The following is a 15,635-nucleotide window of genomic DNA, read 5'->3' as shown; positions in this document are numbered from 1 at the left end:
ATTATTATGTAGTCAACATCTATACATCAATATAAATAAAATGCTATTTACTATTTTTAGTTTTCACCTGCTTCTTGCTTTTCTGGACTAAATAAACACACAAATAAATTGCTTAGGTTATATTAAACATTTTCTTTACATTCATACTTTACATTCTCACTTCCCCACTATTTCTACAGATTTTCTGCAGCCATATTAACTTTGTGGTATTGTTGCTTGCAGCTCTCTAGGTAAACGTATTACATTTACATCAGTTTTACCTATAGTGACCCTAACAATACCGTGCTGCGATAGGCAACAATTAAAATTCAAGTAATCGTATGCTCCGTCCAAACTCAGAACACTTACAGCTATGCAGAAAGAGACACACGTATTAGGTATAAATGACTGATTGTGCTATCATTTCAGGAACGCACAATATGATAACCAATGAATTCCGCAGTACCAAAGCCATCTTTCAGCTTTAACTGAAGTACCGAGCCGAATCAATGGATTGAGCCATGTGAGCTGTTTGTGTCACGTGGTCGAGGTAAATTCAAATCACATGACTTTACACGTCCGGAAGTACTGCACGCAAATGTTTTGGAAGATCTTATAGTTAGCCTGCGCTAACTAAATACAAAAATGAGCCTAAGCCTGGATATAAGGCTTAAGCGAGCGAATAAAGTATACCACGAGGGGGTAAGAAGGCTTATTTACAATTAAATTATATCACTAATATTTTTATTGGTCTTTCTGTGGGAAAATAGGTAGGAACGTTAGCTCAGAAGCTATTTCTGTTCTTTTTTCCCCATCATCTATTCAGGGTTTTTGGTGTTGCAGAAAAATTAATCCCTTATTGCTGGATTCTTTTTTCAGTTAACAGTGGTGCATTTTTAAAAAGTGTTTCAAAAAATCTTGATGATTAATTTCAAGTAACTGCATTGCGTTGCGCGGTAGGTAGTCACCAATCCATAATAACAGTTGTGAGAAGCATGTAGTTAAATATACGAGATTCTGCAGGCAGTTTAGCTGTTATTCTGACTGCTTTATTGATTGCTTTGTTTGAGATTGTTGTATATAAATTGTCATTGTTGTTGAAGAAATATAAAGTGTGTAACATCTTATTTGGTAAATATGACCTGTATTATATTAAAATTATATCTTTAAAGGGTTGGAAAACATCTACCTAATTAAAATGTCCAGTAGAAGTATTTACATATGCGAGGTAAAATACAAAAATCCCGTCCAAGAAAACAAGGTTTCTTATTTAATATTTGCAAAAGTAAACTCCATTTTGTTTAGTGTGTGTGTGTGTATATATATATATATATATATTAGTGCTGTCAAACGATTATAATTTTTAATCAGATTAATCACAGGGTTGCTGTGGATTCATTTCGATTAATCACGATTAAATATCATAAATTTTTAATCTATATTAATCACATTTCATTTTGCATGAGCAAACAGACTCAAGAAAAAAGGGAATATACTGTACAGTATATGCACTTGTTTATTGAACATCTTGAACACGAGTCGGATGCATTCCATCTGCCACAGAAGTACAATATCATGGACGCATATAAAAAGTTTCTTTGCTTAGCCGGACAACTTGTCGGATTTAAGGTACCTCAGTTTAAATGGTCTCTATCTTTGTTCGCTTACAATTAGCCCGAACTACCGTAAATCAGACAAATAATCCGACTAATCATGAAATCCAATTCTAGCCCGGTTAATTGCCATTGTTAGCAATATCAGTTGATAACACATTACGCGCGGTGCTTTACGTATAAAACTCTGTAGCAACACGTCCACAGATAAGTTGGACGGTATAGTGTGTGCGATCGATTTAATAAGCCACAAATGAGAAGTAGTGCTTAAACAGTATAAAACTGCAACTTTCCCTTCTGTTGATAAAAGGCGCAGCCATCTTGGATTCTGAACTCGGGGTCCTCTGTGCTGCTCCGAGATATTTCTTGGATCTCCGAGAAACGGGAGCGTGCATGCTGTCACTTCCGGCTTCAAAACTTGGAATCCGACTCGGAATACGAGTTCCGAGGGCAAATGGAAAGCACCAAAACTGCCCGAAATGGGTTGACAAAGACATTTCAGGGATTTTTAGTCATTCTGTGCTGCAGATGGGTTAATTGCGTTAAAAATTTTTATCACGTGTATGTTTACACTAGCGGAATACATATATTTAGACAATAAAAATACATTTAGACAATTATGGACAGTAACAGTAATTATTATTATATAATAAAATACATTTAAAAATAAAGATTTCTTATTAATTATTTTAATATTAATAATAAACCATTAATATATTTAATTATAATAATATTGTTGTGCCGAGCGGGGACGGAACCGAGACAAAGGCGCAGATGTCAGGGTATCAGAGAATACGGGATTTAATTATAGGTAAGGCAGGCAAAACGCAGACGGACAATACAATGACCGGACTGGGGAAACAAACTGAAACGCGGACGAAATACAGAGGACTAATTACAACAACCAGAAACAGCTGATGACACGGGGATTCCACACGGGTTTAGTGTGCTTTGATGTGTTTAGTACAGTATATGCTCTTCTTGTTTTATCTGGTTCATTTTGTGTTTAAAAAAAACATATTTAGTTGACCTTGAACCCCCAGAGGTTTTTTTCTCCCTGCTTGGCAGTTTTTGGTTCCTCTCCTCTGTTGTAATCAGGATTTCTTTTTCTTTTCTTTTCCCTGTTTTCACTGAATTATTGTGTATGAAAGATTTAGGAGTGTATAACAACCATATAAAACAGCCTGGGTGACTCTGTTGAGAAAGGCGCTATATAAAAATTAATTAAACTGAATTGAATATTACAGAAAACCAGTTTTAGTTTGTCAGAGACGTTGCTCTTTTATAAATCAGGGTAAGATTGATTTGTATAGAGATCATTTTTCTTTTATCTTGGTTATTCACAGTAAATTCCATGCTAGAATATGCATATACATTAAAACAATGGTTAATGGTTAATCAGATCTGAGCTGAGTTTATTTTTTCTCAAAATTAGCTTGTAGGCTGTACGAACATGTGGTGCTAGAATGTATTATGCAAGTATGCGCAGATGCTAGATTTAGGTCTGAGTCAGGACTGAGAAAAATAAATGGCATTTTGGGATATAATATGCAGTAGGTGTCAGTCAGTCTCACAGAGTAGGGAGGCGTTAAACTTGCAAATTGCCTCCCCGTTCATTGTTTTCTCCATCAAAGCTAACAAACTGCAACGTTGCATGTCTGTCACAAGGTCCCTGTTGATATAGATGATTTGGGAATTGTGTTTATCTCATGCTTATTGTCTTCCCCAGGTTTCCCCATGCACTCAAGTCTCAAACCTTACACACACACACACACACACACACACACACAGACCTGTACTCATATCTTCATGGAGACCATTCATTTATTTCTATGGGCAAAACCCTAATCCCAACAATGACAACCTTAACCCCTACCCAGCCCTAACCCTAACCATAAGACACCAAGCAAAATCCAAGACTTTTGGCATTTTTAGTGTTTTGATTGCTGTCACAGATTTTATAAAATTGAGTTTCCCCTTGTGGGGACCGAAAGAAAATGGTCCCCACTAGGGGTGGGTGGTACACCCTTGTCTCAGTCATCACCGGTGGGACTGTGCACTATGATATGGATTTGCAGTGTACTGGTAACAAGGTGAGTAGTCTACAGCCTAATTATACAACAGCCTATTTATAAAAAATAAAACATTTTATTTTCTTCAAAGCTTCAGTTGTAATCTGAATACTTGTCCTTATGGGTCATTCCATGTCAAATCATCACACTTTCAGACCTCATCGTCGTGGATTTTAACGAAACTTGGCATGCTGATTTGGTCACATGAGTAACTCATGAATCTGAAATTGGGCGTGTCTTGGATCAGTATTGAGGGAGATTTAAGCAAACAAAGTTTTAACTTTTTGGGGAGGGGGGGCTATGAATTTGACTGGCTATATTTACCTTAATATAAGCTGCACAGAAGTGGTCTTCATATTGCTTTAAAGCAGGTTACACAAGTAATGTCCCCACAATGTAATGTATACGTGGACCACACACAGACACACACACTGTCACATGTTGAATGTGCTTCCAGAATATTTCCAGAGTTAGGACTGGGGCTGGGGGACACTCACAGCAAGGTCACATTCAGCTCCCAACTGCATGGTGACATGCTACTCACGCTGACAGTCCAACCGGTTCCCCCAGCGAGCCATGCTTCACTAAGGGTTCAATAAAAGTACAAAGGGTGCAATTCAGCCTCCCTAGGGCACAGGCCATGTCTCAACACCCAATAATTAGCAACATTGTTGAAGAAAAGGGATTGAAAGGAGGCGGGGCTTGTGATAGGGAGGCGGGGATTGTGATAGGGAGGCGGGGATTGCTTTTGCTTGTGATTATTTTTTTAAAAGCTGTCTTCAGTCGTCTTAACACGTATACATCTGGCCTCAAATGTCATGGCGAATGACAGAAACATGCACAAGCAAAGAGCTCATCTGTGGGTACGAGTCGCACCACCACTGTGGGAAGCCTAGCAGTATTCACTGCCCCTCCAACAAAGGGCCTTTCAGTGCAAAGGGGCACGCAGTGTGCCCATACTTCCACTTAGTTCCATTAAACAAAAAAAGGAAAAATACTGTCAGGGTGTGAGCCTGGGAGAACAGCGGGCTCCTGTTCCCATGCTCCATATTTAATTATTTTAATTATTTTTTTTGTACATTTTGGTTGGATGCCTTTTTCAAATTGCATGCTTCATTTGAGAGTTGTAAACCCTTTACAGCTTTATGAAAGTGACAACTAGACCATCTTTACCTGCAGCTGCTTTCAAAGAAATCTTGTATATGTAAGAATTGCACTGATTTAAAAAATTAATAATTCTATGTGTAAGGTTTTTAGTGCCCCTTAGTGGACACTATAGGTATTGCGAGATCAAGACTTTACAGCAGATCTATGAATAATTCAACAGATGACTACAAGGGATAGCCCTGGTGCAGCTGATATATATAATTATTATTTTTTAAACAGTATAGCAGAATGCTTTAGGATGAGGGTGTCTCTGCTGTAAGTGTTTTAACCACAAAACAGTTATGAACTGCACTTGGTTGTATTCCTGAAAATGCTCTGCTCTCTCATGGATCCTTGTCTTATGATTGTGGCCAGGGACAGCAAAGGCACAGTGTGAATTATTTGCTGTCGTTTATCTGCTTGGCATTGGCTTATATCTCAGCTGCTCCTGTACGGTGACTCATTACTGACGCTACATTCTCATAAGTCATATCCTGCGAACGCGATGACGTGTGCAGCTCGTCAGCGGCGCAAGTTTAGAGCCGCGCGAAAGTCAGCCGGATGCATGGCATTCCAGAAAACGGAGCATTGGGTAGAAATTTCAGCATTTTGTGTTGCATTTTAAAAAGTATTTTTTGTAATGCACCATGCAATTTTGCAGAATCAGAATTTTTTTATACGCCTAGGAATTTGCTCTTGTGCAGACGGTGGCCAGACATACAATTAAGCATGAAATATATCATCAATGCAGAAGTACAGAAAACAGCAAAATACAATTAAAGTAATAAACAAATATGCAGACATTGAAATAAAGGTGAGCAGGGAGCAGAAATATGAAGTACAGATATTTTATGGGTTCCACTGAAATTAAGGTTGCTGATTATGAGAGAGACCTCGGTGTTTATGTTGATGCTTCCATGTCCTACTCTCGCCAGTGTGGGGAAGCAATTAAAAAGGCCAATAGGATGTTGGGTTACATCTCTAGGTATATGGAGTTTAAGTCAAAGGAGGTGATGCTATGATTATACAATTCATTGGTAAAGACCCCACCTAGAATTCTGTGTTCAGATTTGGTCACCATACCTTAAGAAGGACATTGCTGCCTTGGAAAAGGTTCAACGTAGGGCTACAAGAATGATTCCTGGTCTTAGAGGAATGTCTTATGAGGAGAGGTTAGCTGAGCTGAATCTGTTTAGCCTCACGCAAAGGAGATTAGGGGGGGATATGATCCAGGTCTATAAGATTCTAACGGGTCTAGATGCTGTTCAGCCAAATGGCTACTTCAATATTAGTTTAAATACTAGAACTCGTGGCCATAGGAGGAAATTAGCGGGAGAACATTTTAATCTGAATTTGAGAAAACACTTCTACAGTGTGTAGTTAGAGTATGGAATCTTCCTGCTAGTGTAGTGCAAGCCGAAACCCTGGGTTCCTTTAAATCAGAGCTAGATAAGATTTTAACAACTCTGAGCTATTAGTTAAATTCTCCCCAAACAAGCTTAATAGGCCGAATGCCCTCCTCTCATTTGTAAATTTCTTATGTTCTTATCAGTAATTGCCCATATATGTCTGTACTATATATTGTTATAGCAACTAGTGTGTGGGGTGGGGTGCTAGAATCCAGAATTTTCACAGGGGACATGCAGTAAACCTAAAAGCAAACAGCCATGGATGTGAAATGGTTTTGAAATATCAGAGCATGGTGACAGACCTCCTGATCTTGTGCATCAGAAGACCCACAATCCTAAGATGCTGGTGTCACTATCCTTGGTCTCTCCGTCTCGGGCAGGAAGCTCTGACGGGTGTCGTGGTGATCGTCAGCAAGGAGGCCGTCCAGCACCAAGGCATCTCTCTCACCATGGAGGGTTTAGTCAACCTGCAGCTCAGCTCCAAGAGCGTGGGCGTCTTTGAGGCCTTCTACAACTCCGTCAAGGTGGGCGGCGGGGCCGCGCAGGGTCGTCCGGCGGCCAGTCGGAAACAGAAAAACCACGTCGGCGCCCAGGAGCTTTCAAGCGCAAGTCTGAGCTTTTAAACCTTCCTCTCTTACAGCCCATCCAGCTCATCAGCAGCAACATCGAGGTGGTGAAGCCAGGAAAGATTCCCGGGGGCAAGACTGAGATCCCCTTTGAGTTTCCCCTACATGTCAAGGGCAACAAAGTGCTCTACGAAACGTACCATGGGGTTTTTGTCAACATTCAGGTAAGATACAGGCTGTTTTCGTTGCCCCTCTAACGAAATGACTCACGTCTGGGTCAGCAGATGACGTAATCAATGAAAATATGCAGCTTCGGATCTGAGAAGGAGAGTGGGTACCTCCCTGACTCTTGAGCATTTTGCCTGGGATGTGTTGTAAACGTGCGCCTGAATAAATTGATTAGAACTTTTTTTTTGATGAGTATGTAAATATTATGTAATGTTTTCAGGATGTGGTCAAGATTCATTGCTCCAAAGCAGGCCTAATTTAGTATGAGAGGCCGTACCTCCTAACTTGCTTTTATTTGCCATAATTGACCATTGTCAGGGGTAATACTTCACATCTATTCCTCTAGAGTCCAAGGAGAAGTCCTCAGGCTTGGGAAACGAAGCTATCCCATAATAACCTACTTGTCGTGGTCCTATCTGCCAACTCGGCTATCAGGCTCCGCCCTGACGGTCATTAGGGGAGTCTTTTGTTGTGTCAGAATCTTCTGGAAACAAGACCGGTGTTGAAGTACTCTCTTGTATCCGCTTCTAAATTTAGCTAACAGCGAGCAATTGGTAGAGATGGAAAGTACGGATTAATTGACATCTGTCGCTTCGGAAAGCTTGTTGTCTTGCTTTTCTGGAAACTGAGCAGAGAAGGGAAAACACTTTGAAAACATGGTCTTCTCGACATCATTCTCATCTAAAGCGCAAAAACTGAAGATAAAGCTATTGGCTGAAGGAAGCTGTCAGAATCGATGCTGATTCCATCGCTCTTGATGTTTGTAACTCCTGCCCTCTTTTAAAATGAAAATAAGGCATGTAAATGTGGCAGGTTTCTTTCCCCGTCTATAATGAGAAGGCAGTGAAAATTTGCCAGTAAATGCTGGTTCCTGGGAAAATTGTATTTATTGTATTACAGGCTAAACTTTGTGTTTTGAATTTAAAGGTTTCAAACAGAATTATGCCTATTTAATTTTTTTAATTAATTAAATACCTATTTTAATAGTTTTCTACTCTGTGCATTTGTTCACACGGTTGCACCACTTGTCATTTGACAAAAATGTCAAAACTGTATATTATTTGACTGTATTGAAAATATATTCACATCAAAGAGGTTCCATACAGTAATGTCAGGCATGCTATGTTTTAAAAAATGTATGAAAATATTCATGTCCTGTCATCCACCCATTTGCTGGCATTAAAGTTTTATTAGGAGTGTAGCATGATGCGTTTGAGAGGAGTCATACAGTGATTTTAATACACATCCAATATGGCTTCTACCCTAGTACACTCTGCGCTGTGATATGAAGCGGTCGCTCTTGGCCAAAGACCTGACCAAGACATGTGAGTTCATGGTTCATTGTCAGGTAAGATCTCGCACATTCGTCACGACTCTGTCCGCTCTCCATAAAGTCTCCCTGGTATCTGCTAACCCTAACCCTAACCCTAAACCTACCCTGACCCTAAACAGCCACAAAACGGGAAGCTCCAGCCTAGTCCGGTCGACTTCACCATCACCCCCGAAACTCTGCAGAATGTTAGAGAGGTAGGCCCTGTCTCCTGGAGGCAAAGCACAGGCTGCGAGACAAACCTGCTCTTCCGTCCATGTCACATGTGTGGATGCATCTGCTGACAGAGAATTCAGTAAGAGAAAACCACCAACAACAAACCCCATCCTGGCACTGTATCTCTGCAATTACAAAGAGAGTTGAAACATGAATCTTTATTTGCCATTTGTACATTGGACACAGACAGAGGTGAGAATGAAGCTTGGGGTCAGATCACTGGGTCAGCCATCCATCCTGCGCCCTTGGAGCATTTTTCAAGGGCCCGACAGAGAAATCAAGCATGGGATTTCAACAAGCGACCTTCCGATGACAACCCATAGAGCCACACATCACTTGATTTCAGACTCTTTAGATCCATCCACCTATTCATTCATTCATTTTCTGAAATCGCTCATTCAATTCAGGGCCGCGGGGAGTCCAGAGGCTACAGGCACAAGGCACACTCACACCATTCACTCACACACGCACGTAACTCCAGTTAACCTCAGCATGTTTTTGGACTGTGGGGGGAAACCAGAGTACCCAGAGGAAACCCCACGATGACACAGGGGGAACATACAAACTCCACACTTGTGGAACCCTGTCGGAGACACAAACCCAGGTTCCAAAATTCTTTATTTGTCACATACACAGTTATACAAGTACAATGTGTAGTGAAGTGTACCTTCATTTGGTCCTGAGACTGTAAAATAAATGAAAGATAAAAATCCCAGCCACTCCCCTCCCACCACGAGCCCCAGCTGGAGGTCAGCTTCCTACATGAAGCAAAAGATATTCCATGATGATGTCTGATTGGCTGTGTAGAATGTAGAGTAAATGAGAACGATTGCTCTCATCTAGGTTAGTAAAAGTATCATTTTTCCGTGCACTTTATTTAGTGCCAGAATGCTTGCTGGATCTCTGTGAGATGCCCTGGGATCTGTCCAGGGAATATGCACTGAAATGGGTCACTGGCACTGGCCCATACCTCTAGCCTTGCGTTTAGCATTATTTGGTTCTGTTTACCCAGAGGACTGCTCTGCCCAAGTTTATGATCCGGGGTCGGCTGGACGCAACCAGCTGCATCATAACGCAGCCCCTGACAGGCGAGCTAACTGTGGAGATGTCGGAGGTGCCCATCAAGAGCATTGAGCTGCAGCTGGTGCGGGTGGAGACCTGTGGTGAGTTTTTTTTTTTTTTTTTTTTTTTTTTTTATAGAAACACTAACATATGATTCCATGAATAGCTGTGTTATTTCATTTGCGCATGTGCACACAATCCTACCAAAGGCTACAAGACAGCCCTGACTGTAAAGGGCTCATTTTGGCCGAATTAATTCAAGAGAGGGTATGTCATTTTCAGCAGTGAGAAACTGAACTTCATGTGTTCCTTGATTTACCATAATTAAAAATATAGCAGACAAAAGTCTGGACACACTGTTAATACTTTTGTCTGTATTTTAGCTATGTTATTCACCTTATAGCAAAATCCCTTGAGGCATTGAAATGATATATGTCAAGTACCGCAACGACCAAAGAGTAGTGTTCAACATCTCAGATTTTTCTCAAATTTTAGATTCCACTAAATACTCCCTTTTTGCTTCTATGACAGTATTGTAGTCTCTTGGCATTCTTTCAGCCAACTTCCTGAGGTAGCTGCCTAGAATGCATCTCCAGCAGTCCTGAAGGAGTTTCCAGAAGTTCAAGACATAAGTTTGGCTACCCTGCTCTTACTTTTCAATCCAACTCATCCCAAACCAGCTGTAAAGGGTTTAGGTCAGGAGGTTGGGGGACAGGCCATCTGTCACAGAACGCCATTTCTATCCTTGCTCACGTGATTATACAGTACTTGCATAACTTCCAAGTGTGTTTAGAGTCATTATCTTGTTGAAAAACAAATGATTTTCAGTAGGTGTGTCCTGATTTTTGACTTGTACTGTATTTGAGGATAGAAAAAAATAACAGGAACCTCACATGAAAAACGACTTTTGAATTGACTGGATCTCAATTACAAACGGCTTCAAAGTCTTGCCAAGAGGAATGCCATTTAGCGTGTGTGTGAGCTGTACAAGAGGTCTGAAAAGCAGTACTTTGGTATGCGAGTTTTCAAAGCAACGTGAGTCAACTATCACAGCCAAGATAGAGTCGAATTGCAGTTGCAGGTCATGAGGACACTGAATGATTTGGTGTCAAAGGGAACAGGGTCAGCAATGATGACGGCATACGCCCAGTATGGAGAAGCTGCAGTGGTCTCAAGTCAAAATTCACCTGCAGAGACAGCTGGGGGGTATTCCACGAAAGTAGCTAAAGAAAGGCAGACTTTACCGAAAAATTCAGACTCAACCTAGCTCCATCTCTAAACTTAGCCTCATGTCGTTCCAGGAACGCAGTTCAGTTTTAACTAATCAAGGCTCATTCCAGACAGACTTGCATAGCCTCACTTAGTGCGCACACCCACGATATTTAAGAAGCCCAAATAAATGGATGAACAATAGATCAACCAAATGAGTCGGAAAGCCTGTAAAATGAGAGCGGTGTTTCTTTCCTCCACAGAACAAACGCTGCTGATGGAGCTGTATGAAAAATACAAAGATGTAATCGTTAAAAAAAAAAGGCAATACTGTGGCCATAAACATAGCCAGGGAGTTGGCTTGGCAATGAATTGCAGACAGACTAAATTTATAAGTTAGGTAAGGGCGTTTTTCCACCGCACCAGGTACCGTACTTTTGGTACTTACAGAAAGTGCCGAAAGTAGGCTATGGTACTTCTTTCGTGTCAGTTTTCCACTGGCGTAAAAAATGGTACCGGCGCCAAATGACAACATCAGTGACCGCCCCTGACTCACATCGTCACAACGCGCAGCTTAAATCATGATTTAAAAAAAAAAAAACGTAGGTACACTTACTTTGGCTAAGCCGATCAAATCAAAGCAGTTGTTCGGTGTTTCGTGTGTGCCCCATTTCTTCCAAGCGGCTTGGTATTACGGTGTTCCGAGCAATTCAGTTTCCCTATGTTTCTCCTGTCTATCAGGAAATAATGTTTCCCCTAATATTAAAGCAGAGGTATATGTGAAATGTCTGAAAATCACTCAGGTACATGTGAATACAGTAGATCGTCACGCATAATATAGTCTTATAAACAATACTATACCGTTTTCATCAAATAAATATCTCTATCCAGCGAATTAAATCATTTAATTTATTAAAACAAAAAACATCGAAAAGGCATGTGATGTTTTAAAATATTTTGTGTTTGCGTGGCAGGCTATTTGCATAACCAATCGACAGCAAATACGTTTGTAAGTCCCACCCCAAAGTACCGAAGTCCCAAAGAAGTACCCCAGCTGGTTTGGCACTTTCGGTACTCGAGCTTTCGGTACTGGTACTTGACCGGAAGTCAATGGAAAAGCGAAAGTACCGTACTTTGTGCGGTGGAAAAGCGCCCTAAATGTTAGAAGAGCTTGGTACAGTGGTTTTTACTGTCGCCTTATAATGCGAAAGTTGTTGGTTCGATCCCCATAGCCAACAGGGAACCTTCTGGGTTGATTTCACCTGTCATTATTACTGCATAATATTATTTGATCTCTGTAAAATACTTTAAATCACATCCGTGTGAAATGTTCTGCAAAAATAACCATATATTGTCTTTGCTATTTTAGCAATAAAGTTAATAAATTAGACCGTGACTAAACAAAATATCTTCCTGTTCATATTATTTTAACAGATTTTTTTCCAATTACAGTCATTGCATTTCATGTTTCACCTTTGTAATAGGCATACGCTTTTATTTTATAGTAAAATACCATTATAATGGACTTCAAGGGACCTGGCAAAACAGTCCGTTATATCCAGAGTTGCTGTATGCCCAGAACACAACTACAGGACACCATTTACTCATGCCACACCTCAGCAGACACACTTGTGGTATAGATTATTATATTGTAATCCACTGCGATGGACTGGCCCCTCATCCAGGGTTGTTCCCTGCCTCGTGCCCATTGCTTCCGGGATAGGCTCCGGACCCCCCGCGACCCAGTAGGATAAGCGGGTTGGACGATGGATGGATGGATGGATGTAGTAATCCAACTTTACCTGACCAGATGCGTGACTATTAATAATCCCGACTATACGTACGTATCTGTGCTGGATTTCACCGGCACACCATACGCCTTGTAGGCAGAACTGCATGTCCGTTATAGCCGAACAAAACTACAGCTAAAAGCGGCCCTGGGGACCAAATTGTTTGTCCATTATAAGCGAAATTCCGCTATATCCGATGCTTTTTCTGCATGTTCGTAAAGGCGCACAGCCGGGACCAGCGGACCTCGTCCGTTATATATGATATTCTGTTATAAGCGAGTCCACTATAACAGGATTTTACTGTAATTATTTTGGAATTAATTGGAATGCTAAGACGTGATTTTATAGGCTTTATTATATTGATTATGTAGCAATCTCAGCTCTGTTCTCCATATTATGGAAGTATCGCGCAGAGGATTACTTCCGAAAAGATGGTTTTTATTCTCTGCTTTCTCGTCTTGCTTTTACTCACAGCATTGACTACAGGGTTCCATCTTTTTTATATACGTATATACAAGACTCACTCTCCCGCTAACTCAAACAAAATCATGTCATTTTGGTACACCTTACAGATTAATAAAAAAATTCAATCAGATAATGTCAAATATTATGTCAGATGGGGACACATAATTCAACAGATTACATGACATCAGTAGTAAGATCGCGGGAACGATCCGAAGGAACGATCTTTTGGGAAGCTGTTCCCACACGTCGGATGTTCTTTGAGACAACACTTAACTAAGCGAGACAGTTAACCTGGTCCGGAGCAGACTTGTTCGCAGGTGTAAATTACCTGTAAACTCAGCGGGGATTCATTTAAGACACGTTGATGGAACGGAACTCCCACTTAAATAAGATAGACTTGTCGAAATAAGTCAGACTTTCCCTTAATTCTGCTTCGTGGAATACCCCCCTGGACCACTAACAGGATAGTTGATAAACACCACAAACGTACTGGCTCAAAAATGATCACAGAACTGAATGTGCCCCTCTGTGACCCCATTTCAGCAACAACGTCACATGGTGAATTTCACACAGCTCAGAACAGGGCTGCCATTCAGGAAATGCTTGTATCCAAGGCCAATGCACAAAGACACATAACCTGGTGTTAGGAGCACAAAACATGGAGCTTTGAACAGCAGGGAAAAAGTATTATGGCCAGATGAGTCATCTTTCTGCCTTTTTCCTGCAGTTGTGTGGGTTTACATTATTGACAAAGTCAACGAATGCGTTGGATCCACGTTGTCTGTTGCTGGCTGTTAAACATGGTGGGGTAGGTGTGCTGTAGGTTATATCTGTATACATTACATAGGTACATGAGGTACTGGACAAACGAATCGGCTGACTCCCCCCCCATTGTGACTGCAGGCTGTGCAGAGGGTTACGCCAGGGACGCCACAGAGATCCAGAACATTCAGATCGCCGAGGGAGCCGTCTGCCACAGCCTCCCAATCCCCATATACATGGTCTTTCCCAGGCTCTTCACCTGTCCCACGCTGGAAACCACAAACTTCAAAGTTGGTAGGGCTTAATTATGCAGATGTTCTTAAATTTTGCTTTGGCATTTTTATTATAAGTCATCATCATGAAAATAACCATTAGGCTGTTACCCTGAAACCAGTAGTGGTGTTGACCACCACTCAAATCATTTTTATATGGCAAATTGTTTTGGAGGCCATCTGCTGGCAACAAACAGTCACTGCACTGGAGGGGTGGGAGAGGCACCAGAAACGGCAAAGCTTGTCCCTGCCTGAGCCAGGTGTGTCTTTCTTCTCCTCTAGAATTTGAAGTGAACGTCGTCATAGTCCTGCACGATGACCACCTGATCACGGAGAACTTTCCTCTGAAACTGTGCCGGGTCTGAACCAGATCCTGGACCTATGGATTCCCGAATGGCACTTCTGGGACGGACTTTAACACCTGTGAAATTCAGGACTAGAGTGGCCAAGCCGTAAAAAAAAAAAAAAAAAAAGTGTTCTCCTGTACTTACACGTCATGATTATAGTAGATGATTGAGACTCTGACTGAACGAACATGGCAAATGTAGCCTTAATGCTAGATTCAGGCGAGTCAGCGTTTGGAGCGAGGTGCAGAAGGCCGAGCCCTGGGAGTTGGGGGGGGGGCCCATTAAAATTCATACCTGATAGCATGTGCATGAAACATTACTGACAGGTGAAAGTGGAAATAAGACCATTAGGACTCAACTGGTGGGCTTTGAGCATTCAGGGGGTCGCAGGGTGTGCTTCAAAATGTGTCCCCCCCCAGCACGGGCCATGTCCATGTACACCTCATCCACGGGATACCTGATGCTCTGTTTATTATCACTGCACTGTTTAATGTAAAATAGTTTGGCTGTGACTTAAGAATAAATAATGCAAGTCCTGAAATTCTGCATGCAGAGTTGTAACGTGCTAATGACCCACCAACACGGCATGGAATTCACTTTGATTTTAATAAAGGAATGGTAAATGAAAGAGCTTAAAGCTACATGGCATATTAAAACACCACACCGCGCCTTTTCTCCGTTCTCCTATAAAGCACATATGTTGTAAACCTTGAAGATAAAGTGAACTTGTTAATATTTAAGGAAACAAAAGAAGCTACATCCTCAGCATAGCAGTGTAACTGGTGATGTTTATCACCGCAGCATTAAAACATGGAATATCTGACACTGCATGTTAATGGTTTTTTTAAAAACAGGCACAGGTGGGGGGGGGGGGGGGTAAGAGGATTTCTTTTCCTTTAGATTTAAAAAAAAAAAAAAAAAAAAAAGTCCACAACTGTTTTGGTCACGATATTTCCCACCATGTGTCATTCCCCTTATGTGGAGCACGCAAGAAGGGAGATCAGGAGTAGTGGCCCCGCCGAGGCCTGTCCGGTAGCTGGGGAAAGTCCTCTGGCAGGAGGGTGTGGTCCCTGCAGGTGGGGCAGGTCATCTGCTCTTTCAGCCAGGACTTGATGCACTGGGGATAGGAAGGGAGGGGCATATGGTGTCAGCAAAGGCCATGGGTTAGG

The 15,635-nt window shown here is 41.4% G+C and overlaps 2 protein-coding genes across 4 annotated transcripts in view; one reads left to right on the top strand and one right to left on the bottom strand.

Annotated features, from left to right (window-relative positions):
* Positions 1-529: 529 nt before the first annotated feature.
* Positions 530-15,094, top strand: vps26c (VPS26 endosomal protein sorting factor C). The gene is made up of 8 exons (XM_023840186.2): positions 530-681; positions 6,600-6,743; positions 6,860-7,009; positions 8,281-8,361; positions 8,466-8,540; positions 9,572-9,722; positions 13,989-14,141; positions 14,402-15,094. The coding sequence occupies exons 1-8, from the start codon at positions 625-627 to the stop codon at positions 14,482-14,484; spliced, it is 894 nt and encodes a 297-aa protein (XP_023695954.1). The 5' UTR covers positions 530-624; the 3' UTR covers positions 14,485-15,094.
* Positions 15,054-15,635, bottom strand: part of ttc3 (tetratricopeptide repeat domain 3) — a 32,447-nt gene continuing 31,865 nt past the window's right edge. For all 3 annotated transcript variants that reach the window (XM_072713716.1, XM_023840184.2, XM_023840185.2), the window contains exon 45: positions 15,054-15,583. In XM_072713716.1, coding sequence (XP_072569817.1) covers positions 15,467-15,583 — 117 coding nt within the window. In that variant the 3' untranslated portion in view covers positions 15,054-15,466. The remainder of the gene's footprint in view (positions 15,584-15,635) is intronic.

The sequence above is a fragment of the Paramormyrops kingsleyae genome, chromosome 6, assembly GCF_048594095.1.
Source record: "Paramormyrops kingsleyae isolate MSU_618 chromosome 6, PKINGS_0.4, whole genome shotgun sequence".
In the NCBI taxonomy this organism is placed as follows: Eukaryota; Metazoa; Chordata; class Actinopteri; order Osteoglossiformes; family Mormyridae; genus Paramormyrops; species Paramormyrops kingsleyae.
Note: the sequence above shows the minus strand (reverse complement) of the source record. Positions and strands in the feature narration are given on the sequence as shown.

What these genes read in the sequence shown, in the direction of transcription:
- vps26c (XM_023840186.2), top strand. Translation starts at nt 625, where the DNA reads ATGAGCCTAAGCCTGGATATAAGGCTTAAGCGAGCGAATAAAGTATAC. An exon ending in CCTTCTACAACTCCGTCAAG is followed by an intron (nt 6,744 to 6,859) that starts GTGGGCGGCGGG and finishes CCTCTCTTACAG; the next exon opens with CCCATCCAGCTCATCAGCAG. An exon ending in GGTGCGGGTGGAGACCTGTG is followed by an intron (nt 9,723 to 13,988) that starts GTGAGTTTTTTT and finishes TTGTGACTGCAG; the next exon opens with GCTGTGCAGAGGGTTACGCC.